Below are 25,156 nucleotides of genomic sequence, written 5' to 3'. Positions count from 1 at the left end.
GGCTAACCTGGTCTATATTAGCAGGCTCCAGTTTGGCTGGGTTTACTTTGTCACTGTCCTCCTTTTTACCGCACACCTTCAGAAAAGAATTTTAATTGATTTCATTGAATTTTTAAAATTTTCTTTAGAAAATATGTTTTTTTTCATACAGTATTTTCTGATTACAATTTCCTCTCCCCCTATTCCTCCCAGTTTCTCCCTATCTCCCCTTCCATCCAGATTCATGGCCTTTGTGTCTCTCCTTAGAAAACAAACAATAAAAAATAATAATACAATACAATGATAATTAAAAACAAGCAAATTGGGCTATGATAGAACAACCAAAGAAGAAAAAGCACCAAAGAGAAAGCACAAGAAACACATATAGATGTAGAGACACACATGTTCACACACTCTTAAAACTCCCAAACTGGAAACTCTAAGATATACACTAAGAACCTGTTAGCTTAAAAAAACACAAACAACAACAAAATAAAACCCTCCCTGACTTAACATTATGAGTCAACTTCCAAAGATGCCTTTTAATTCATTTTGTGTGGGTCATCTACTGCTGGGCATGGAGCCTACCTTTAAAAGTAGTTTCCCCACTGAGACTCTCTTAGAGAAAATTAACTTCATTTTTTAGTGACTATCAATTGGCGATAACTTCTTTCAGCTCTAGGATACCATCTGGTGTAGACCCACTGCTGGCCCTGTGCATGTTGTCACAGTCTCTGTGAGTTCATATGTGTGCCAGCCCTGTTGTGACAAGGCCTTGATTCTCGGTATCCACCATCACCTCTGGCTTTTACACTCTTTCTGCCTCCTCTGCCGCAGAGTTTTCTTGTTCCTGTGAGGAAGAATTTGATAGAACCCTCCCTATTAGGGCTCAGTGTTCCAAGGTCTCTCACTTTCTGCATATTGTCTGGCTGTGGGTCTCTGTATTTGTTCTCATCTGTTGCAGGAGGAAGCTTATCTGATATTGGCTGAGCAAGGCAGAGATCAGTGCCACCCAAGTAGCATTGGGTATGGGTTCTATCTCATGGAATGGGTCTTAATTCAAAGCAGGTATTGGTTGGTCACTTGTGCCACTATTGCTCCAGCATATCTTACAAGTGGGTCACTCCTGTAGATTGAGGTTTGTAACCTGGTTGGTATTTACCTTTCTCTTTTGTTAGCATGCAGAGTACCTTCCAGTACCACAAATAGGGGTGAAGATCTAGGTGAACACCAGCTTGACTTCTCTGAGTTCAGTGAGTGTGTAGGTTGTCTTCAGCCATAGAGACTTACTGTCAGTTTGTGGAGAGACATTAGTAGCCTTGGCAATAGCCTGGGTTGTTCAGGGATTCCTATGGGGACCCTTTTGACCAAGAATTTGATTAGCTGTAACCCATTCCTGGCAATGAAAGGTGTCCAGTTGGGGTTCTCTCTCCCCCGTTATATGACCTTTGCATTTAGAGTACCTTCATATATGTATATATTATAAGAAACTTGTACTTTATTAGGTTTCCATATAACCCTACAAATGGCCCTTGGTTTTAGTTCCTCCCCACACTCCCTTCCTTGTCCCCCTTTTCTATTCCCCTTCCCATTTGATCCTCCCATTCCAGTCCTCCCTCCTCATCCATCCATAACTATATTTTATTTACCTTCCTAGGGAGATCCATCTCATCCCCAGCTCTCCAGTCCCTTACTCTCTACCTGTGGTTCTATGGATTATAGCTTGTGTATCAATGATGTAACAGCTAGCATCCACATATAAGTGAATACACACCATATTGTCTTTCTGGGTCTGAATTACCTTATTCACGATGATTTTTTCCTAGTTCCATTCATTTACCTGCAAATTTTATGCTTTTATTTTTTTTAATGGCTGAGTAATATTCTGTTGTGTAAATGTACCACGTTTTTCTTTTATCCATTCATCTATTGACAGACATCTAGGTTGTTTCCAATTTCTGTCTATTATGAATAGAGCAACAATGAACATAGTTGAGCAAGTGTCTTTAATAGGATGAAGCATTCTTTGAGTATATGCCCAAGAGTGGTATGGCTAGAAATTGAGATAAATTGAGTTCTGTCTTTTTGAATAACCACTAAACTTATTTCCATAGTTACTACATGCTTTCAACAGCAATGGGCGTTCTGTACTTCATATCCTCACCAGCATGAGCTGTCTTTTATTTTATTGATGTTGGCCTTTCTGATTGATATAAGATGAAATCTCAAAGTAGTTTTGGTTTGCATTTTCCCGATGACAGATGTGAACTTTTTCGTAAAGTACTTCTCAGCCATTTGAGTTTCTTCACTTGAGAATTCAGTTTAGATTTGTACTCCATTTTTAATGGAATTATGGTTTTTTTTTGATGTCCAGTTTTTTGTGTTATTTATATATTTTGGATATTAGCCCTCTATCAGATGGGTAGCTGGTAAAAACTTTTCCCATTCCTTAGCCTGCTGCTTTGTCGAGGTGATTTTTCCTAGTTTCGGTTTTAATTTTAAGAGTTTTAAACTAGAAATGGTAATGCATGTCTATAATCCTAGTACTTACACTCAGGAGGTAGAGACGGGAGAATTAACAGATCAAACTCATTACTCAACTACATGACGACTTTGAAACCCTGTATCAAAAACAAACAACAAAAAAAATGTTTTGTTCCCCAACTCCCTAGTAATACATACTTTTAAAATTAAATCTGTTTTTGTACGCAGAGCACTTTTACATGTATTTTGAATGTCCCTAGTGAGTCAGATGAAAGTAGTGGTTTAAAATTAAAGTTTTGATACCGGACACAGCAAACCATATGGAAAACTCCTGTACCATTCTTATTTCTGAAGTGGCTGTGCCTAGTATCTTCCCTCACAGCAGCTCTAGGACTGCCCGTCCTCTCAGTCTGACACCCCTTGTTCCACTCTCCAGTCTTTGTATCTGCAGTTGGTATGCTCTAGTGAACCTTTAAAATTTACTGAGGTGGGAATGTGTTGATTGTAGAGATGGGCTGAGTAGCTAGATGTGTGCATAAAACACTCTGGAGACAGGAGTACCAGAGAAAATATCCCTAAATTGAACATGAAACCAGAATGAGTGAAAACCCTGTTCTGTTACAGAACATCTGTAGAAACCTTAAAGAAGTGTGATTCTATGTGGTTTATTGGCCAAGAAGGAAATATGGCTAGCAAGGAAAGCATGTTGAAGCAGTATCATGGCCTGAATAAAATTTTGAGATCATCTATTAAAATGGTGTGCCCTGTATAGCTTGCAAACATCATTGTTTCCTGGAAACTACAACTGTAAAGGTATAAAAAATGTAGCTGGGTGGTGGTGGCGCATGCCTTTAATCCCAGCACTCGGGAGGCAGAAGCAGGTGGATCTCTGTGATTTTGAGACCAGCCTGGTCTACAAGAGCTAGTTCCAGGACAGGCTCCAAAGCTACAGAGAAACCCTATCTCGAAAAACAAACAAACGAACAAAAAATATCTGATTGTTCTCAATAAAATTGTTGCAGCCGGGCGGTGGTGGCGCACGCCTTTAATCCCAGCACTCGGGAGGCAGAGGCAGGCGGATCTCTGTGAGTTCGAGACCAGCCTGGTCTACAAAGGGAGTTCCAGGACAGGCTCCAAAGCTACAGAGAAACCCTGTCTCGAAAAACCAAAAAAAAAAAAAAAAAATTGTTGCAGCCTTAGTTGTGCTGTGGCCCATCAAACAGATACATGTCTGTCTATGTTTAGGAAAACAGTTTGCAACAAAAAGTAACAAGTTGTTATTTTGGGGGTTATTAGAGTGATAACTAAATACACATAGCATTTAAAAAAATGCTAATATATATATTTAACATGTTAAAAACTTGCTTTCTCTGAGTTTTCTGTTTTTTTCTGTAATGGATACAGTTTACTTGGATATTAAAAAAAAATGCTGATACTTCCCTGCTTTTAAGACCAAAGAAATTGCTTCCAGGAATAATTATTGGGGTACCTGTGTTGTTAGCTTAAAATCGACCATGCTGTGATGGTTTCCACTATCACAGCTTCAGAATGTTTCACATCCCTCCCACCCCTCAGCATTTGCAGTGCTCTGAAGGAATGGGGACTAACTAAAGACATTTTGACTTCTAGCACTGCAGTGTTTGAGCTTACCACTGAGACTTGACTATTCCTGCCAAGCATTAGACTTCTGGACACTGAGCATCATCGATGCCTTGTATCACAGAGAGTGATTTGTGGGAGTGGGCATAAGATACCTTTTGTTTACTTTGTTTTCATTGTAAGATACTTGTTGCCTTTTCAATTATTGTTCTATATTGACTGATTTATTAAAGCAAGTTTCTCTGCCTTTCACTGAATTTCTCATGCCTGCAAAGTAATGCAGTTTTATAATTCTTGAATGTTAAAAAAGTAATTAAATGTAATAACAAAAATTGCATGTATTTGTGATTAGTTGAAAATTTTACTTTGTATTTGTCATTTCTCAGGTAAGCGCAAAGCACTGAAGTTGAATTTTGCCAATCCACCTGTCAAATCAACAGCACGGTTTACTCTCCATCCTAACACTACTGGAGTCCAGAACCCACACATGTGAGTACTCTAAAGGGACTAAGGGCAGAGCTTTCCTGATGTTGCACTTTATGCAAACCAGGACTGCTGTTTCTGTTTCCTTACAATGATTTGAAATGTTACACTCTTTGAACTTAAATAGAAAGTTACTGATTTCTGTAGTCTTAAGTTGATGAACACAGTTTTCCTTTTTAAATGTTTACTTTGGAAAACACTGCCAAAGACACAGGCTCCCATATATCTTTCTAAATATCCCTTAATAAACTTTGGACTTTGAGTTAAAGTCCAGGTTGTATTTAAGAATACAGCTGTCTTCTCAGTGTCATTTCCCCCTGTTCACTTAGTAGAAACATTGATTCTTGTTTCTAGAAGATGCATGTAAAAGTTGGTTCCAGTTAGTGTATAGATGTTGGTCTAACCTTTTATTAGTTAACATCTTAAAAAGATAGAAATGATAATGTATCTTATTGAAAATACTGGGAACATGTTAGTTAATTTTAACTAATAACTTTAGAAATCATAATTTACCAAAATCTTCAGTCTAAGTGATGTGGTGTATTAAATAGAAATCTTTTCCCCCCAAACCTTCCTGAGCATGACAGCCAGAGGCTTTACATGTATCCATTTGTGTTTTCATTTAGGCCCAGTATTGAAACAGAGAACAGGTGGTGAGAGTTATAGTTTAAAAGCTGGCAACAGAGTATCATGTTTTAAAAATAATTTATTAATGTCTGGATTCAGGCTTTATTGGACTTTAGATATATGTAGTTTTCTCAAAGAGGCACAGTTATTGGTTCTCTTCTGAAGTTAGGCACACCTTGTATTTGCAAACAGTAACAAGTGGGTGCAGTGTCCTTTAAGAGGTATGACTGAAATACTTTATTTTTGCTGTAGTAATATCGACAAGTGAGGACTGTGGGTTTGTTTGTTTGTTTTGTTTTTGTTTTTTTGAGACAGGATTTTTCTGTGTAACAGCCCTGGCTATTTTGGAACTTGCTCTTGTAGACCAGGCTGGCCTTGAACTCATGGAGATCCATCTGTCTCTGCCTCCCAAGTGCTGGGATTAAAGGCGAGCCACCACAGCCTGTCAGACTGTGTGTTTATATTAAAGGTTTCACCAATAACTTTAGAATGAAGGATAGCTTATCTGTCTGAGAAAGCTATCCACTCATGATTTTCTCTTTAAGAGCTTACCTAGAGTCTCAGTCTTATTCTTTTGCAACATCATATGGGACTTATATTGAGCAAGGAAACCCAGTACCTAACCAGTCAAAGCTCCAGCACTAAACAATGCTCCTTCCACATTTTCTACCATTTGGTGAAAACAAGTCTAGAATGCACCCATAAACGTAGTTCACTTTATTACTGTGGTTGCCAGCTGGACACATGCTTGAAGGGTAAGAAAGGAGAGTATCCCTCCAGTCTTCCTTTGCTTTCTTTCCTCTTTCCATTTGAGCCTGTGGAGGATAAAGAAATCATCTCATTAGGAAATACCAGGCTTTAATTACCATTGATTAAAACTATCAATATTTCTAGCATGTGAAAAGTTAGTCATATAATAGAGACTCTTCTACATTTAACAGCTGTTAATGTTTTGCCATTTGGCTTCTAAAACGAAAAACTAAGTTGTTTAAACCAGAATGTAAAGAAAAATAGATTAAACAAAAAATGTATGACCCCTTTCTATATTTCTGTCAGATTTGCATTATACCAGACACTGTCTTCCTCACACCCCAGGGCTATTTTTATAAATGTGTCAGACTTGTGCTAAAATCATATTTGGTATGTAAACTTGAGAAGTAGATATTCTAATGTTATGTTCTATAACTTTATTGTGGTAATGGTTGATGCCTTCTGAACGAAATTGTTTAAAGTGTGCACAGGACTGTTATTGCTACAACACACCACAGTTATTCAACAAGAAAAAACAAGTTTAGAAGTTAACTTGGAAATGGGCTAAAGAGATGGTTTGACTCTTAAGAGAATGGGTCACTTAGAGTAATCAGACTTAATTCCCACCATCCTCATGGTGTTTCACAATCACCTGTAACTCCAGTTTCTGGGAATAAGACGCCCTCTTCTGGCCTCTGTGAGTACTGGGTGCACAAACATACATGCAGATGAGACACACCCAAACACATGCACGCACACCCCCCCCACAGATGCAAGGACCCCCTTCCTCATGCACACAGTATATATTTAGAGTAACCTGAAAATAAATGAGTGTTGATATGTTTGGGGCTTAAGCATTGGGAACGACAATTTAGGGCCTTTGATGAGACCAAGGCCTTGTTTACCTTTGTTTGACCTATTGGAACAGAGATTCCATTTTAAAGTCCTATGTCAATCACCAGCACTTTGAACTCTGTAGTGCGCCCTCTCGGGAAAGCTATAATGAGAAGTGCACTTACTGTTGGGTGAAGGGTGGGAACTTTTATCTTCTTCAGCTTTCTAAGAGAGGTCCTGCAGTCCAGACTGGCCTCTAACACACAGCATTCCTGCTGCTTCAGCTTTCTGACTGCTGAGGTTATAGGCGTAGGGCAGCATACCTGGGAAACGTTGGTCTTTAACTTTTTCTGTAGATAGGAACAGTAGGTGGAAGCTAAGTACTGGCTTCTACTCAGCACTATCACTGTCTGACTTGGAATACTAATGTTCATTATTTCATCTGATGAACTGAGGGACAGAGTGGGAAACGTGAAGAGTTTGGTGGGAGGGCAGAGAGAATGAAGTTCTGTGGAAGGTGCTTTCTTCACCTAGTGTACAAAGTTGACAGGCTAAAAGAAAAGAGCTTTTTAGCTGGAGATGGGAGAGGGCTCTCCCTCATTCCCCAAGTAGCGCCAGGATAGCTCTTATCTCTGCTTACTCTGTCTCTGTCCCCTTCTCCCCTTTTAATAGGCAGAGAGTAGATTCTGTTGTGGAGGGAAGGTTTATACATAGGGCTGCTTGCTGCATTTTGGGATTAAACTAGGCAAAGAGATAAGCTTTCTCTATTACAGATTTTACTGTGTTTTTTTTTCCTGTGCTTGCGCCTTTGGTACAGTCACTCCAGAGTAAACAGCATTAGATTAAGTTTGCTTGGCATCACCTAAGGATCTGTGACTTCTTATGTCCTGTGGGTTTAAATAGGTTCTAGGATTGACTCTATCTTGTATCTTCACTGATCTTCTGTAGTAAAAACCATCCATCCATCCATCCATCCATCCATCCATCCATCCATCCATCCATCCAGTGAATCCTCTGTTGTAGGCTATTCTTCATTTCCGTTTTTGCTGCCTTGCAAATTCAGTTACAGCTTACTCTTTTATTTTAATCTTCCTAGTATTGTTACTATCTTTTTTTTGGTAACAAATTTTGTTTTTATTTTTGTAGATATTAGAAATTAACTTACAATTTCTGAATTTGAAAACTGTGGTTGGCGAATGACAGTGTTAGTTCAATGGTTTATGTACATAGGGAAGTTAACAATATGTATAGGATTAAGTAAAAGACTCTTGTTAAAGTTCAAATTAAAAGTGAAACAGGTCAGAATCTGTAGATAAAACTTTAGAGATTAATTAGGTTAGATTGAGAAGATTCTCAGTTGATAGGCCCAAATCAAGAAAATACCTTAAGTACTTCTTTTGGTCTATTAATTTTAAAGAAACACGGCTAGATATATACATTATTGCTGAAAACAATTATAATTAAAAAATAGGAAATTAGAATGATCTTCACTTCTATGTAAAGTTTTCCCCCACATTTGTATGACCTGTTTTAAATTGTTTATTAGCAAAATGTAACACTGGAATTCTTAATTTCAGGTGTTTTTCTTTATAGTCACCTAATAAAGCAATAATATAGTTTTACACTAGCTAACACAGTTAAATAATACCAATAAGTTTTATTTTCCTGAAGAAACAAAGTGATAATATAGTTAAAATAACTACTATCCACTTACAAAATAGTTATTGTGATCCAGGGCAGGCAATATTTATTGAGTATCTCCTATTTTCTAGGTCCCTAGATATCTTTTTTATATTATAGAGCTCAGGACCATCCTTTTAGAGGATTTTTTTCATTTAAAAACAACAACAAAAACAAAAACCCAAAAATCAAAGTAAGAATAAGATCAGTAGGACCATGCTCAGTACCACAGGAAGTAACACATCCAGTTGTTCTGTTGGCAGTTCTCAGGGAACTTGCCACCCCCTCCTCGTGTGTGGCTATATCCATAATCTTTAGTTTTAAATTGATTTCTCTTAAATCCAGTATGGATACAAATAGTATTTTTATTTATATCATTATCAGTTCTCTTTGGATAAACTTCTCAACTACTTAATTATAATTCTTCCCTATAAGCTTTACATAGTAGAAGGGAATGTATAATATTAAGGGTTACACTGTCATTTTAGATGTAAAAACAATAGAAACACACTTCAAAAAATCATACCTATTAAGAAATAGATATAAAACTATGATTTTTAAATATTTTTAAGATTAAAATTTTGGTTTATAAATATAGTTTTACAAATATATGATGTTCAGGCACTTAGATGACAATTACAATGGTGAGGTATATATATGTATGCGCACACATGTGATATATATATTCTCTTACAAGTTTAAAACATGTTTCCTGACAGCTGAGTTCAACTGAAATGGAATACTAATAGTGATATTTTCCTTTACATTATATGTATATAATTAAAGCCAAAGGGTTACACAGTACAATGAATATTGAGGATAAGGTAATAGTTAATATTCTAGACAACTTCTACTATAAGTGTATATCATCTTATAGAAAATCTTTTCTGAACAAAGTATCTTCATAGAAAGGGAAGGAACTACCAAGAAATAGACTATTAATGATACAATAAGTGCCCTTATTTTACAGATTAGAGACTGAGTATCTTCTTTTCCCCCCAGTACTTAGATTGAGCTCTAAGGCCTTGCATAAGCCAGCAAGTTCTCTATTCTCAAGCTACACATTCCCAGCCCTCTGAGAGTCAAGTTACTAGCTTGTTCAAGTCATATGCCAGCGGCAGAACCAGGATTGATGCAGTCTGGACAGTTTTGACTATATTTTTGTTTTGTTATTTTTATAAATAAATCTTACTATTTTAACTTTAATTAGGAAAACTATCAAGTAATAAAACCATTTCTTCAGTCAAACACCTCTTCTAGTTTCCCCTATTATAATGAGCATTATAAGAACAGGATGTTGTTTGTAACATTAGGACATTTTCATAGCTTCATTAAGAACTTTATCTACAGGACAAAGTTCACTTTTGATTTTGATTTAACTGGAAAAAGTTTATACAAAAATCATAACTTTCAAAACTTATTTATATAACAGTGACTTTGTATGTTGTGAAGGGGTTCTCGATTATCTTGACATTTTCTTTAGATAGCCAATTCTCCTGCCATAGTTGGCTTATAAAAGCTTTCAAAGTTTTCAATCTTGCTAGAGATTATTGTTCTTGTAGCTGAAAAAGAGTGACTTTTGAATGTAGGTTAGAGACTTTCCAAAGATGTTCCTTATTTATGCCTTCCATGTAGTGTGAATGTTCAATTTGTAAAACTTCTGCACTGTAGTCTACTTTCTTATTTAAGGAGTCTAAGTCGGTGCTTCCATTTTCATGGCTTGCTTTGGGGTTGGTGTGGCAGAATTAACTGCATCTTTTGACTTTTCTGTGGGTATAAAAATGGCAAAACCAGATTTCTTATTTGTGTTTCATTATTAACTGTGCTGAAGAAGAATGAATTTTTCTGACCTGACACTGTTTCCACAGAATTACTTATAAAGTTTAAATTAACAAGATAATTAGTAATGATGTCTTCTGAATTTGAAATTGTCAAAGTGACAGTTCCAGAACTTAGGTTCTTAGAAGATACACAAAACTCAGCTACAACTAAATTTTGATTTACTGATACTTAAAAAAGTATCTTGTTTAAGAGTTAATATATTACTTTGTATACTATGCTGTTAAAGCTGGTGACTTCCTTAGGGCAGTTGAGTCAAGTAAGTAACTGTACATATTCAGGTAGTACACCTGTGTTACCTGTATTTTTTTTTTTTTTTTTGCTTCATTTGATGTAAATGATTTTTTGGTCATCTTTCAGCATATTTCTTTCTCGTCTCCCAGTTTCCTCCTCTGGGAATTTATTTTATTTAGTTTTTTAAAAGAAGTGTCTTTTATCTGACAATCTTCAGGCAAAGAAAATACTGTTGGAATTGCAGTTTGCTTTAAGTAAGGATACCCCATCCGACATCAGTTGAGTCAGGAGTAAAATGATCACCACATGGTAACTGATATTTCCTCGGAGTCCAAGAGTATCATCTCATATTCTTTTTTTTTATCTCATATTCTTTAGTCACTTTTCAAGTCTTTTTTTATCATGTAGAGTTAACAAAAAAAAACTCAGATTCTAGTCTTTATTATTAGCGTGGTTCTTGTAATATATCACTGAGCAGTAGGCATAACAAACGCCTGATGACCCGGCTGCCAAGGTTGTGGGCAGCTACTGTTTCTTCTCTAGTGCTCTCTCCTTTCCTAGTTTCTTTTATATTGTGAGCTTGATTCTCACAAACATCTGTTCTCTAGTGTTAGAAGAGCAAAGGGAAGATACTCCATGTATATTTAGAAGTTGTCATTAGAGGAGACTGAAATTAAACCTTTTGATTGAAAGAATTATGTGCTTCCATTGAAAACTGATCTCTGAATACTGTATGGGGTGTGTGTGTGTGTGTGTGTGTGTGTGTGTGTGTGTGTGTGATGGTAGAGAGTTTAAGAGAGAGCTTTAGGAATGATTTTAAATTCTGTATAGCACAGGCTGGCTTGAAAGTCCTGCCTCAACTCCCTAAGTGTATGGATTCTGTGTGTATACCATGAAGCCTGGTCCTACATGTTTTCTAAGTCAACCCCTCCTTGCCCCCCAGAAATGGGCATCAGTTAAACTCAATCTGAGAAATTTATGAAAATTCTAAAGAGTCAGAAAAAGAAGCCTAAGGATATTTTTATTAAGTATCTCACTGCCTAGGCAAGGCACAAAGTCTCTTTAGAAGATTAATAAGTAACATTGAAGAGCTAGGAAAGAGTGAATTCAAGTGTTATAAATTAGAAGAAAATAGATAATAAAAATAGCAGAACTCTAGGTGACATGAAATAGGTAAATAGTAGAGAATACTCAACCATTTTGAAAGTTGTTCCTAAAAGGCTAGTAAGTAAATAAGTGAGGTGCTTTACACCCTTTTGCTGTATGGCAGGTAGGAGGCTGGAAAACCCAAGAGCTCAGCATGGGTTATATAACTAGACTCTACCTTAAAACAAGGAAACTAACAGCAGTGATACATGCCTAGGACATTAAAATATTCCTGTGACACATGGGAGGACAAGATGCCCTCAAGAGACAAACACCTCCAAGCTACCATTGTAAAAATTGAAAGAGGGGCTATCACTATAGAAATACAGTAATTTATTTCAACAAATTTAGCAAGTTGAGTTAGTTTGTGACATAAATAACCAAAACTGACTCAAGAAATCCCTCATCTGGTAAAAAGTTGATTTTATACTTTAAACATCTCAAAAAGGAACGGTGAGGCTTTGGTGGTTTTCCTGATAGCAAATAAATAAAAGAAAGGTGGGGCTGGTGAGATGGCTCAGAGGTTAAGAGCACTGACTGCTCTTCCACAGGTCTTGAGTTCAATTCCCAGCAACCACATGGTGGCTCACAACCATCTGTAATGAGATCTGGTGCCCTCTTCTGGCCTGAAAGCTTACATGCAGTAAGAACCCTGTATACATAATTAATAAATAAGTTTCAAAAAAAAAAGGAAAGGTGTGGGGCACAACTCAATATCATGTCTGTTAGTGATCCTGCCTAATGTAGTGTGAGGCCCTGGCAGAAACAAACAACAGCAAATACATACATACATACATACATACATACATACATACATACATACATAAAATAAAGAAAAGCAGAAATAGTATTAAGTTTACAGAACCTTTTAGATAACAGAATAAGGAACATTTTTAGCTCAACTTTGGAGTCAACATAACACCTATAGAAACCAGACAAGGACATTACATAGCAAAGGAGAATGGAACTCCAACGTTAATAAACACAGTTAAATACTCATAAACACAAAATTGGATTCATCTTGATTGGATATTTGAAAATTATTCTTATAATTCACTGTATTACTAAACTAAGGGAGAAATATATGGGCATTTCAATTAGAGGCAAAAAGTAATTGACAATATTAATTATCAAAAACATTTAATTAAACTAATTAAGCTCATTTGTAGCTTCTGAGGAAATGTACTTATTATGGTACATTTAGTGATGAAAGACTCAGTGCTATGTGTGTGATCTCTGAACAAACTGATTTACAGATTGGATTGCAAACTAATTTTTTTAAAAGACAGGTGTTGTGATTGCATATATAGAAAAATCTTAATCTACAAAAATACCAAAATTATTAAGTGACTTTAGCAAGGGGTCAGGGTAATGAAATCAGTTCTTTCCATGACCATCTATTAGTATACATAGATATTTGAAAAGTAAAATTTTAGAATGATTATAGTGGCTCTAAATGTACAAAATATTTATTGATATAGTTAAAGAAAATACATTAAGAATTCTCTAGTACATTAATTACTGAGAGAAAGAAGGACTTGAATATATGGGCAGGATATTTTGTTCTGGACAAGTCATGTATGTAGCTCAGTAATGAGTGCTTGCTTAGCATGTGTCAAGCCCTCTGTCACCCCCACTGCCATATATACAGGTACACACACATAAATGTGCACACAAAAAACATGTATTTCTATGTTGAAAAGTACAGTATTACTAATGTGTCTCTTATCACTTTCTTTTATTAATTCAACTCAGGAACACCTTTTTAAAAATTATTTATTTATTAATTTACTTATTTATTTATTATGTATACAATATTCTGTCTGTGTGTATGCCTGCAGGCCAGAAGAGGGCACCAGACCCCATTACAGATGGTTGTGAGCCACCATGTGGTTGCTGGGAATTGAACTCAGGACCTTTGGAAGAGCAGGCAATGCTCTTAACCTCTGAGCCATCTCTCCAGCCCCCAGGAACACCTTTAAAACCTTAACACACACACACTGCACATGCACACAAACAATGATGTATTCCTGAATTGGGAAGTATTGTATTACTAGGCTATCTGTTCTTATCATATTCATTTATTAATTCAACTCAGGAATAACTTAGCAACCTTAACACCACACACACACACACACAGAGCCATTTCGATTATGTAATTTATGTGTTAATATAAAGGATATAGAATACTGAAAATACTTTTATAAAAAGTAATGAAGGTGAAGGATGTAAATTGCTTGATTTCAAGGTTTAGTATGAAGATACAATAACTAAAGCTTTGTAGAAGAATGGTATTATAGTTAGACAAATACATTAATAAAATGGAATAGGAAGTTCAGCACATGAGCACACATGCACAATCTGTTATTTTTGTCTAAGATGCCTGTACAGTTCCAGGTAAAAGATAGACCTTTTATGATTGGAACACACTGGGATGAGGTCTATAACAGAATGAACCCTGATTCCTAATTCACACCATGTGCTTGAAATACAGCATTGTCCTAAAGGGTAAAACAGCAATTCCCTTTAACTTATAAAGGAAAACATCCTCATATATTTATCTTGCACAGGCAAAGACTTAATTGACACACAAAGGAACATGCTTAGTGTAAATTGCCACCAAAGATAAATTGAACTTCACTGATGATAATGTTTATGCTTACTAGAAGTTTCTTAGGAAAATACATAGGCCAGTCATACAGTGAGAAAATACTCCGCATTTACCTGACAAAGAACTTTCAGATATATAATGAATTACTCAGAACAAATGATCCCATTCAAAAAATGGGTTTTAGGCTTATGTGGACATTTTACAGAGAATCTTAGGGACAAGTAATAAATGCATGGAAAGAGAAGATACATTAGTAATTAGAAGAGATATATTGAAATGAGAATGATGTTGCCAGAATGGCCCAAATAAAAGGATGGTATCAGTATTCTCATATATTGTTGAGGGAATAGAAAAGGATTCAATTACTTTAGGAAACTCCTTTGTAGTTTCTTATGAATTTAAACATGACCTAGCCTTGTGTTTTGTTGCTCAAGGTGAAAATGTTTTATTAAAATTTGGTTTTGAACACTCATACTAACTGTTCATGGTGGTTCCCAAAACTAGAAAGAATACAGATGTCTAATAATGGGGAAATTAATGGATAAATTTTGTCTTACTAGAATGTAATAAAAGTTACTGATCCACATAAGGATATGTGAATCCGCAAGTGCTAAGACAAAGCTAAGAGCGCACACCATTTGGTTCATCTGCCTGAAATCCCAGAGTTGGCAAGGCTGAAATCAATGATAACGATTAAGATCAGAATAGTTCTTGTCTTGGGAGCCATGTAGGGTAACAGGCTTTATGTTTTGTTAAATCTTCAAATACCTAAGTGTGTATGAATTTGCTAAAACTTAATGTACTGCATGGTTATGATTTGGATGCTTCACTGTATGTAAATGGTATTGTAATGTAAAGAAGTAAAACAGTAATAATAAAGTTATATGGCTAGATTATTTTTACTCAACAGTAGTAGAAGTGGTTTTTTGTCCTTTTTCTCAAAGCATACATTTCAACAGTCATGATATTTGGTGATAAATATATGAACATGAGTGTTGGTTGAATTCAGTTCTTATGCTAATAGAAAAGTATGTGACAAATGTCAGTTTTTCTCATTCAGTTTAACATAGTAGGATATTTGAAAGAAACCTAGAATGATTTATTTACTAAATTTATGTAGCAGTACTAGCAATTTTATCTAGGGCATTAAAAACTGCTTTTAAAGTTTCTACCATTGGGCAGATCCAACTGTAGAGGGACCCAACTGTAGAGGGATTTATTTGTGTACAATTTATTTATTTTCTTTATGTGCATATACGTAGGCATGCTTGTGTAAGTTTATGTACACTATATGGGTACTGGTGCCTGTGGAGGCCAGAAGAGGACATCAGGTCCCCTAGCACTAGAGTTACAGGTGCTTGCTACTTGATGTAGGTGTTGGGAGCTAAACACAGGCCCTCTGCAAGAGCATTAAGCCTGAGTAAAAATTTTTATCAAGTTTTTATCAAGTATTATCTGGTACTCGGTCTACATGAGCATTTGTTGCGTCATGCCAAGTATAGTGTATGCCTGAGTGGTTGACTGCATTTAGATAACACTGGAGACTTTTCTTTACTCTGCTCTCAGATGAATGTTTTTGTGTAGTGATGAGGAGCGGCGGGAGCGGCGGGCCGCTTCCCTGCTAGCTTTACCTGAAATAATTACATGGAAACTGTATTCTTTCAAACACTGCCTGGCCCATTAGTTCCAGCCTCTTATTGGCTAGCTCTTACATATTGATCTAACCCATTTCTAATATTCTGTGTAGCACCATGAGCTGGCTTACCAGGAAAGATCTTAACCTGCGTCTGTCTGGAGTGGGAGAATCATGGCGACTGACTGACTCGGCTTCTTTCTCCCAGCATTCTGTTCTGTCTACTCCGCCTACCTAATTTTCTGTCCTGTCAGGGCCAAGGCAGTTTCCTTATTAATTAACCAATGAAAGCAACACATAGAAAGCAACACCTACATCATTTCCCCTTTTTCTGTTTAAACAAAAAAAGAAAGGCTTTCACTTTAACGTAGTAAAATTACGTATAACAAAACAGTTATAAAACAAGAATTACAGTTATAATTTTTGTATCTATTTTATCTTTTATAACTAAGGAAAACTATAACTATGAATATCCATTCTTCAACTCCATCAAAGACTCCAGAAGGATATAATATTACCTAAGTAAACAAGAAATAAGCAATTTCTAAACTCTAGAAATGACAGGGACATCTCACTGCCTGGACTGTCATCCAAAGTTCCTCTGTACTGTTGGGGCACCCATCTTCGGCCTATAGGCCCATAGTATCCAGCAGACATTTCCATGAAGCAGTAAATTCCAAAGACAGTTCAGTCACTATCTGCTGTGTCCTGCAGAATGTCTTGCAGACTCTTTCATGAATCAGGAACCCCGAAAGACCATCTCACCTTTAGGCAAGTTCAGCAGTCCTCTCTCTGCAGGTTCTTTGTGTCCAGTTTATGCATCAGTCCATGCAAGAGCAGTTTCTTGCCCAAATGGCTAACCAACTCCATAAGGAGCCTCTTCGATGCCCATCTTCCTCTTAAAGTAGATTGGTACTGCCAGGAGCAGACGTGTCTCATTGTCATGAAAAACCCTAAGTTATTAAAACATTAAATGCCATATTCTGCAGTCTTTGAAAGATATGAAGAATGCCTATCTAACTGAAATATATCTCTATATATCCAGAAAATTTAACTAACATGACTACAAGCTTGACTATTATTGATGATTATCCATTAACAACCTTTATTTCCTAATTATACATTACATTTTAAAATGAACTACACAATCACAATACCTTAATCGAGATCAGAAATACATATACATATAACAAAATTGACCTTAAAAATCCATACCAATGCAAATTATTCATATCTATATCATATTCCCCTTTAAATGTAAAAGAACATTTATAAACCATATTTGGGGACATGGGCACAGTTTTTTCTCTCCAAACTGCTTCCTGCTGAATGGGGGCGTTGTTAATTAGGTCTTTTATGGTATAACCTGTCTGCTAGGTTCATCTCAGTCGGCAGTTGAGCAAAGTAATTTTTTTTTTTAAATATTTATTTATTTATTATGTATACAATATTCTGTCTGCAGCCCAGAAGAGGGCACCAGACCTCATTATAGATGGTTGTGAGCCACCATGTGGTTGCTGGGATTTGAACTCAGGACCTTTGGAAGAACAGGCAATGCTCTTAACCTCTGAGCCATCTCTCCAGCCCGCAAAGTAATTTTTTGAGGGTGTTCACAGCAGCCTTTCAGGAGGGCGTGGTCTGTCGTATCATACCAGGATAGAAGTAATCCACAGGGTCTCGTCCTCTGTGAAAACAAAAGAAGAAACTCCTTTCCAAAGCATCATATCCTTAGACCCAAATTCTGAAGTCACAGTACCCTTATGAAATCCATTCTGGTTCAGCTTGGCAGCCCACACAATAAAATGTCTCTCTGTATTTAGCTCCTTCACAGTCAAAAAATTTAAAGAAAACACAATGTACATAATCCAGGCTCTCTATGAATCTTCCATTGTTACGTGGCTTATTTTTCTTTATTTCTTTTAATCTATAACTATCTGTACTCTGTCTCTTTAAAGACTTTACCTCCCCCCTTTTTTTAAGACATTAACTTTATTCTTTATATTCTTTTTCTTCTCTCTCCCAAGCCTACATACATTTATCCAACACTGTGACTGAAATCTATGTCTGAAATCTGTTCTATTGTGAATCTGTAATTTTTTTACTACCCAGGAGCATTTCTTAAAATGTGAAGCACTTCTTAAAAACTTAAGTTGCACCATATACAGGTAATACGGTACCACCTGTGTCCTGCCCAGTCTAAACCTTAACTGCACTGTTATTATGGTAATTACGGTAGTTCCTGCCTGAGACCAGCACAGTTCAACATGGCAGAGCTGAGCCGCTCCTGCCTCAGAGCCATTTGGTGTCCCTGAGCCACTCACAGTTCCAGGCACACAGCAGTCCACATTGCCATCAAGCAAGCCGTAGCACTTTACTCCAAATGCTCCATTCAAAAGCTCTGTCTCCCGCAGGAGCCAGACAGAGATCGCAATGGTGGCACAGCCCAGAAAGCCGGCATTTTAAAACAGCCAGTTTTTTCCTGCTGCTGAGTCAGGACAATTTCTCTCTGTGGCACACAACCCACAAACAGCAAAAAGCTGTCTTAAATTCTCTTTCTCTCCTTTTTAAGCCCTCTCAGGTTTTATGTGGCATTAGTTAATCACGTTGAGCGCCACTCTGTAGTGATGAGGAGCGAAGGGAGCGGCGGGTCGCTTCCCGGCTGGCTTTACCCGAAATAATTACATGGAAACTGTATTCTTTCAAACACTGCCTGGCCCATTAGTTCCAGCCTCTTATTGGCTAGCTCTTACATATTGATCTAACCCATTTCTAATATTCTGTGTAGCACCACGAGCTGGCTTACCAGGAAAGATCTTAACCTGCGTCTGTCTGGAGTGGGAGAATCATGGCGACTGACTGACTCGGCTTCTTTCTCCCAGCATTCTGTTCTGTCTACTCTGCCTATCTAATTTTCTGTCCTGTCAGGACCAAGGCAGTTTCCTTATTAATTAACCAATGAAAGCAACACATAGAAAGCAACACCTACATCATTTTTGAGTCAGATATGGTCTTGGACATACAGTTCCAACTATTAAAGAAACCAAAGTGGGAGTTCCTTTGTGCTCAAGAGAAAGGCCAACCTGGACAGCATAGCGAGGCCCTGTCTCAATAAATAACAACAACAACAACAAAAAATCACATTTTTTAATATAGATGCTTATCATTTAGGTTGAATTATCATCTTTAAAAATATTAATACATGCTTTAGGTAAGAGTATTCATTTTGGCCAGATGTGGTACACACCTTTAATCCCAGCATTTGGGAGGTAGAGGCAGGTGGATGAGTTCAAGGACAGCCTGGTCCATGTAATGAGTGGACGACCAGAATTACATAGTGAGACCCTGTCACAGTAAACCAAAAAAAAGAATATATATTTTATTAATACAGAAAATTGTAAAATAGTAAGCTTTGTACTGTTACTACTTTTCTAAAATAAGCATAATATGTTCTTCTGGAAAAACTTAGTAGCTAGCAGAATATACAGTCGACTTTTCACTGTGACACAGTATGTGACAGCAGTAGCTTAAGAGGGAGGACTGATTCTGACTTGTGCTTTCAGAGGATTTCACTCCATCATGGCCACAAAGGTATCTGAGTAGCTAGGAGTGTGATGTAACCTGGTCACATCCATGGACCTGACAAGGTGCTAAATTGGTGATTTAAAAGAAACTGAGAGTCGTCAGGATACTGATAATAAAGTTGCCTAGTAAGAAGACAGGGCTTTATTTTGGTGAGAAAATTGCACATAGGGCCAAACACTAAAGAAATGTAGTAGAGGCTTAAGGAACATGCAGAGAATAAGAAAAGGTGCTTGAGAGGTGGAAGGCAGACTGGTTGTGTGTGTTGTCATAGAAACCCAGCATTTTTCAAGGAAGCAGTTGGGAAGGGACTAATTAGTAATGTGTAATGCCAGAGAGTCTTTAGTGAAATTCCTTAGGTACCCTTTTAAGTGCTGTGATGGGGATAGGGGTTAAAAACATATAGCCTGTTAGCTTCATCTTCTTTTGTATGAAGCACAGCCCGGGGAAATGACTAGTGTTAAGCGTTAATATAGCTGGTAGATGACCAGTTCTTAGCAGATATGCTGGCTGTAGCAGCAATATATAAACATGAATATTTGTCTCATCCTCTTTTAATATCACTCTTCCTTAAAGACAAATTTCCATCTTAAATCAGTATTGGCCCAACTATTGAAGATTTCTCTAGTTTGTCCCTTCTTCCTCCTTCCATTCCTTCCAAGAGACAGGATCTTACTATTTAGCCCAAACTGGCTGAGGGCATTCACCCTCCTATTGCAGCCTCCTGAATACTGGGGTTATAGGTGTCTACAGTGCACCAGATTCTTACTACTTTCTGACTAAAATCCTTAGAATGTGAGTGTTTCCAATTGTATTGTTTGAGCAAATTTTTTGGTGACTTTTTACAGATTTTCCTTTCGCTGCCTCTTAGGTCTAGGGAAAGACACTCATTTTGTTAGTAGTGCCAGGAAGCAGGCAGTTTCCATGGTAACCGACAGGCTGAGTTTACTGTGGAAATTTCCGGAATTAACAGAGCTGCATTGCAGAAGGATGCACAGTATTCATCTAGAGAGCTTCACAGCGTATCCGAGGAGGAGCATTTGCTGTGGATCAGGATTTGTGCATGTTTATTTTTTTGTCTAAGGAAGATTGGCAGGTTTGTGTGTGTGTGTGTGTGTGTGTATGTGTGTGTGTGTGTGAGCTCCGAGAGTAAAACAACTTTGAAGCATTGTGTACATCCTGGCTCTTGCTTAAAGACAAAAAGGAAAAAGTGATTTGGAAAGGAGGATCTGCTTGGTACCATAGGGAGAGAAATAGGTAAGTGCATTTCTTAGAAGGGGGCGAGGAGCCAGGGAAGCACACTTCTGCTTCAGTAGACAAGGAAAGACTTTTAGGGGAGGTGGGCCTTGACAGAAGGTGCGTTTTGCTTTTTGAAGGAAAAGCATCAGCATGTTTGAGAAATCAGGTTCCTATTTTGAGCAATAAATCCATCAAGGTAATTACACTGCTGAAAGACAGTAGCTAAGAGAGGCACCCACTACACTAATAAGATCTGCTGCCTTCTTAGTGCTCTTAATTAAATGATAAGAAAACCTGGAGGTTAACAGATCCCTAATCCTGCTGATGTGGGGGCAAGATTTTTAAGAAAAAAAAAAAAGAAAAACCCAAAAATGTATTTTGGGATTAATTTCTGGAAATAAATCTGTAGGGTCTGAGTAGATAATTAGGGTTTCTTATAGTATGAGATTAGAATTTAAAAGAGAAAAGGGATCTAGGAATGAATATACACAGTGATTTAGGTGCTTAAATGGTAACCAGGCAGCATTCACGTCATGTAGTCAGCATGCTCCTGGCCAGGTTCATCTTGTGAGTGAAGTTTAATTGTAGCACAGCTACGATGATCTGGCAGCATGTTTACAGCAGAGATTGTATTACAACGATTGTATTGTGAAGCCTGAAGTAATTATTCTCTGCTTTTGTACAGAAAAGTTTGAGACTCATAATCTTTCTTATGTCAGTATAACTAATTGTGACAGAGTTGATACCTTAAAGCAATAGCAATTTACTCTCTCATAGTACTAGAGGCCAAAAATGGAAAATGAAGGTGTTGACTGAGCCATGCATCTCAGTCAGGCTCTAGAGAAGCCTCCACCCTCTCTTTCTCCTTTTGGTTGTTTCAGGCTTTTATGGCCGTGTCTCAGAGGAGCTATAATCTCTGCCTTTTTCTCCATTTTACCACCTCCTCTTTCTCTGTCTCCTTTAAGGAAAGTCATTGTGTCTGAAATGTCTGAAAAGCTATAACATGTATATGAATAGCAAGATTCTTGGTTTTTTGTTTGTTTGTCTGTTTTATTTTAGTACAGAGTCTTACCACATAGTTCAGGCTGGCCTGGAATTTGTTATGTACACAGACTGGCCTTAAACCCGTAAATCCCCTGCCTCTAGTACTGAAATTAAAGGTGGATGCCACCACTCCCAGTGCTTCTACTACTTTAGATTTGTAAAGATAAGGTAACAGTTGAGGTTCTGGATAGAGATGCATTTGGTGAGGACGGGATTATTAAAGAACTGAGTTTTGTTTTCTTAAACTACATTCTGTGTTAAGACTAGTCAGTTCCTGGCCAGTTTCCTTTGGACACCTGTGAAGAATTCACTCTGCAGGAGACTTGAACTATTGGAGAAGATATTGGACTCACTCTTCAAGTATGAGGCCATCTAAACCATCGAGCATGGCCTTGTGGTATGAACAGCAGTGGGGAGGAGGGGAGCATTAGGAAGCTCTAGAGGGAGAGCCCTAGAGTTCAGGCAATTTAGGAAGATAGATAGAATCTTCATATGTCCTCTTCTCATCTCTTCATGTCTTTCCTCAGCTTTCAAACTCCAAACAGTAACAAACTCATTTGGAGTTTTAATGAAAAAATATTGGAATCAAAGCAAGAATCTGAGTTATGAGGGATGATACTCATGGCTATGCCACTGGAAACAAACTGATTCAGAGGAAGTACCAAGTAAGCAAATGGTAGATGGTGGTGTTGAAGGAACATGCTAGTGTAAGAGCCTGAGGCTCAACTTTTGCTGGGATATCTGTGCTATGGGAGTGTCTGAGGTTGGGAGGTCTTCAATGCTTCTTTCTTCATATATTAGGGCACATTCATGAGCCACATTCAGGATAATGTGTCTGCCATTGTTGTGCCTGGAAATCTCAGTCACTGTATTTGGGTGTATGATTGAAAAAAGATGAGTACATATGGTGAAGAATCAAAATCAAACTAGGGCTTCCAGTGTGGATGTTGCCCTATAGAGAAAACCGTCTTGCATTTTAATTTGATGGGTTAATGCTTATTGCCTTATCTGAACACTTTAAAATGAAACCCCTGATAGAGACACTGTGGAGATGATTGCAAGAATGAAGCAAAAAAAAAAAATGATTAGCAGTAGATCCAGATTAAGATACTCTGAGTAGGAAGTACTAAATGGCCACTCCATACTTTTTGATAATGTTGCTGAGATTATAGATCAAATATCTCCTAAGGACTAGTGTGCCTGATTCCATTCATAGGTGCAGTGGAGAAACATGAAGCCCAATCCAGGATTTCCATGGAGAGTTTTTCAGAGAGGAAAAAACCCAAAACCCTTTTTTTTTTCTAATTGAATTCTTTAATCTATAAACATGTCCATATTGGATGCCAAATTGAGATGTTAGAAGGCCATGGGAATGAATGTGTGTGTGTGTGTGTGTGTGTGTTTGTATGTATTTCATTTTACCAAAACATTGTGGTGGTATGGTTGAATTATGTACTTAAGCCTAAATAGTATCCTAGAAATATAAGAATTCTAGTGAATGCAGAAACAGTTTTATTCATTGGAATCATGAGTATGTGGTAAGAAATATTGTTAGAAAATAGAATGGAGTCAGGCTTATCATACAGTCTGGACTAGATCACAGCTGTGCTAACTAAACTCTTTACTCCTCCTGGGACAGGTCTTGCTGTATGTTGTAGGCTGGTCTGGAGTCTGATTCTCCTGCCTCAGCCCCTTGGGTGCTGACTTACAGGTATATACCAGCATAGCTGCTTCTCATACTGACCTCTCATTGGCAGCTGTGCTTGTTATGATACTATCAAAATAAAAATTCTGTCCACGTTTTCTCAAGTAGAGACTGCCTGTGGAAGGGTGGCCCCTCTGCCTATCTCAAGTCCCCTCTTATTCTTTCCTCCAGACAGAAAATAACAGCTTTTTTCTTTGTGGAGGAAAAATGAATGGGGCACACTTTATCTGGGAAATGGGGTCATCATGAGTAAAGCATTGTGGATGGAAGTAGGAGATTGTATTGATAGTAATTTATGGTTGTTTTATTAGGATTTATGCTTTAGAACCCCCGCTGTCAGTTCAGAGTTTGTTAGTAAAGAGCCAGGAGACTAGAGGTGGGGGAATTTGTACTGGGCCAGTGGATATTCTTGTTACTACACTAGGCCCTGGGAATCTCACCAGTTTGTGTCATTCCTCACATGTACTGGTGTGGAATAGGGGACGCTCTGCATGTCTATGAGATGCTTTTTATGTGGACCCTGCCTTCTTAATTCTTGTTGCCTTGGTCTACCTACACTCCCATATCCATGCCCTCAACACAAGGACTAGAGGAAAATAATTGATTACATATGTATAAATTATTGAGTTCATTGAGAAAGTAAACAAGTCAGGAAATATTTATGACAGACAGAATTTACGGCTTTAGATAAAGAACTTGATAGGCAAAGCACTAATGACAAAACAGACACCTGGACTAGCAGGTCTCAGTGGTGCTCTTTCTGGCAGTTAACAGAGCAAGAATGCTTATTAATCAGCAAGCACAGGATTATTCAAGCGCATCAGTGACATAGAAAAGTGCAATTAGGAAGAGTCTCAAGCTAGCTCTGGTGGTGTTTGCCTGAAACCCCAATATCTATGGGACCAAGGCAGGAGTTTGAGACTTATTCAGTTTGTGTAGATCCTGTCTCACAAAAGAGGGAGAGGGAGTAAATTTACTTGGTCTTAGTATCATTTCAAATTAGAATACAAGGCAAAATGTGCCCTTGACTGGTTGGTGTTATTGATTCTGCCAAGTCCATGCAAGCATGCTGTGCAGCCCTGACCAAAATGAGGTGGTTGTTTAATGACTGCCATGTCATTAATATTTTAGTGAAATTTATAAACTAGTTTTTGTTACTTATGCATATTGTATAAAAAAGTACAAGCAGAAAGTGTTTTCTTTCTGAATTGTGGTGGTGAGGTTTTTCCCTCTTTCTACCTATACAGCCTTGGCATGGGTGTTGGCTTAGGATATTTGGTTAGATAGAAGTGACTAGGAAACCTGTCTTGCCACTGAGTTTGCAAAGCAGATACCACCACTACTGTATTAACAGAGGGCAAGTATGAAGTTTCAAGTGTGCCTGGAGCCACCTGTCACTTCTTTGTTGTGTCACTGTATTTAAAACAAAACAAGCAATGTGAAGTCTACCCATCCATATAGAAAACAACATGAAATCTACCCACCTATATAGAAATCCCTGGGCAGCTTTATCAGATATGAGAGATAGAAATACAACATCTTGCCTGGCGGTGCTGGTACATGCCTTTAGTCCCAGCACTTGGGAGGCAGAAGCAGGCAAATCTCTATGAGTTCAAGACCACCTTTGTACTGGTCTACAGAGAAAGTTCCAGGACAACTGAGGCTACCCAGAGAAACCCTGTCTCAAAAA

General features: G+C 37.6%; 1 protein-coding gene and 1 pseudogene across 6 annotated transcripts in view; one reads left to right on the top strand and one right to left on the bottom strand.

The window, feature by feature from the left end:
• Map2k4 (mitogen-activated protein kinase kinase 4) overlaps window positions 1-25,156 on the top strand; it is a 104,533-nt gene that overhangs the window by 31,222 nt on the left and 48,155 nt on the right. For 3 of the 6 annotated variants that reach the window (XM_057774456.1, XM_057774455.1, XM_057774460.1), the window contains one exon: window positions 4,449-4,551. In XM_057774456.1, the coding sequence (XP_057630439.1) occupies window positions 4,449-4,551 (103 nt within the window). Of the gene's footprint in view, window positions 1-4,448; window positions 4,552-20,483; window positions 20,575-20,598; window positions 20,736-25,156 lie in introns of those variants that run through there. The other 3 variants (XM_057774457.1, XM_057774461.1, XM_057774458.1) reach the window with 3 other exon arrangements.
• Window positions 9,858-10,950, bottom strand: LOC130877307 (THAP domain-containing protein 5-like; annotated as a pseudogene).

The sequence above is a fragment of the Chionomys nivalis genome, chromosome 7, assembly GCF_950005125.1.
Source record: "Chionomys nivalis chromosome 7, mChiNiv1.1, whole genome shotgun sequence".
In the NCBI taxonomy this organism is placed as follows: Eukaryota; Metazoa; Chordata; class Mammalia; order Rodentia; family Cricetidae; genus Chionomys; species Chionomys nivalis.
This window is presented reverse-complemented; position numbering and strand designations above follow the sequence as displayed.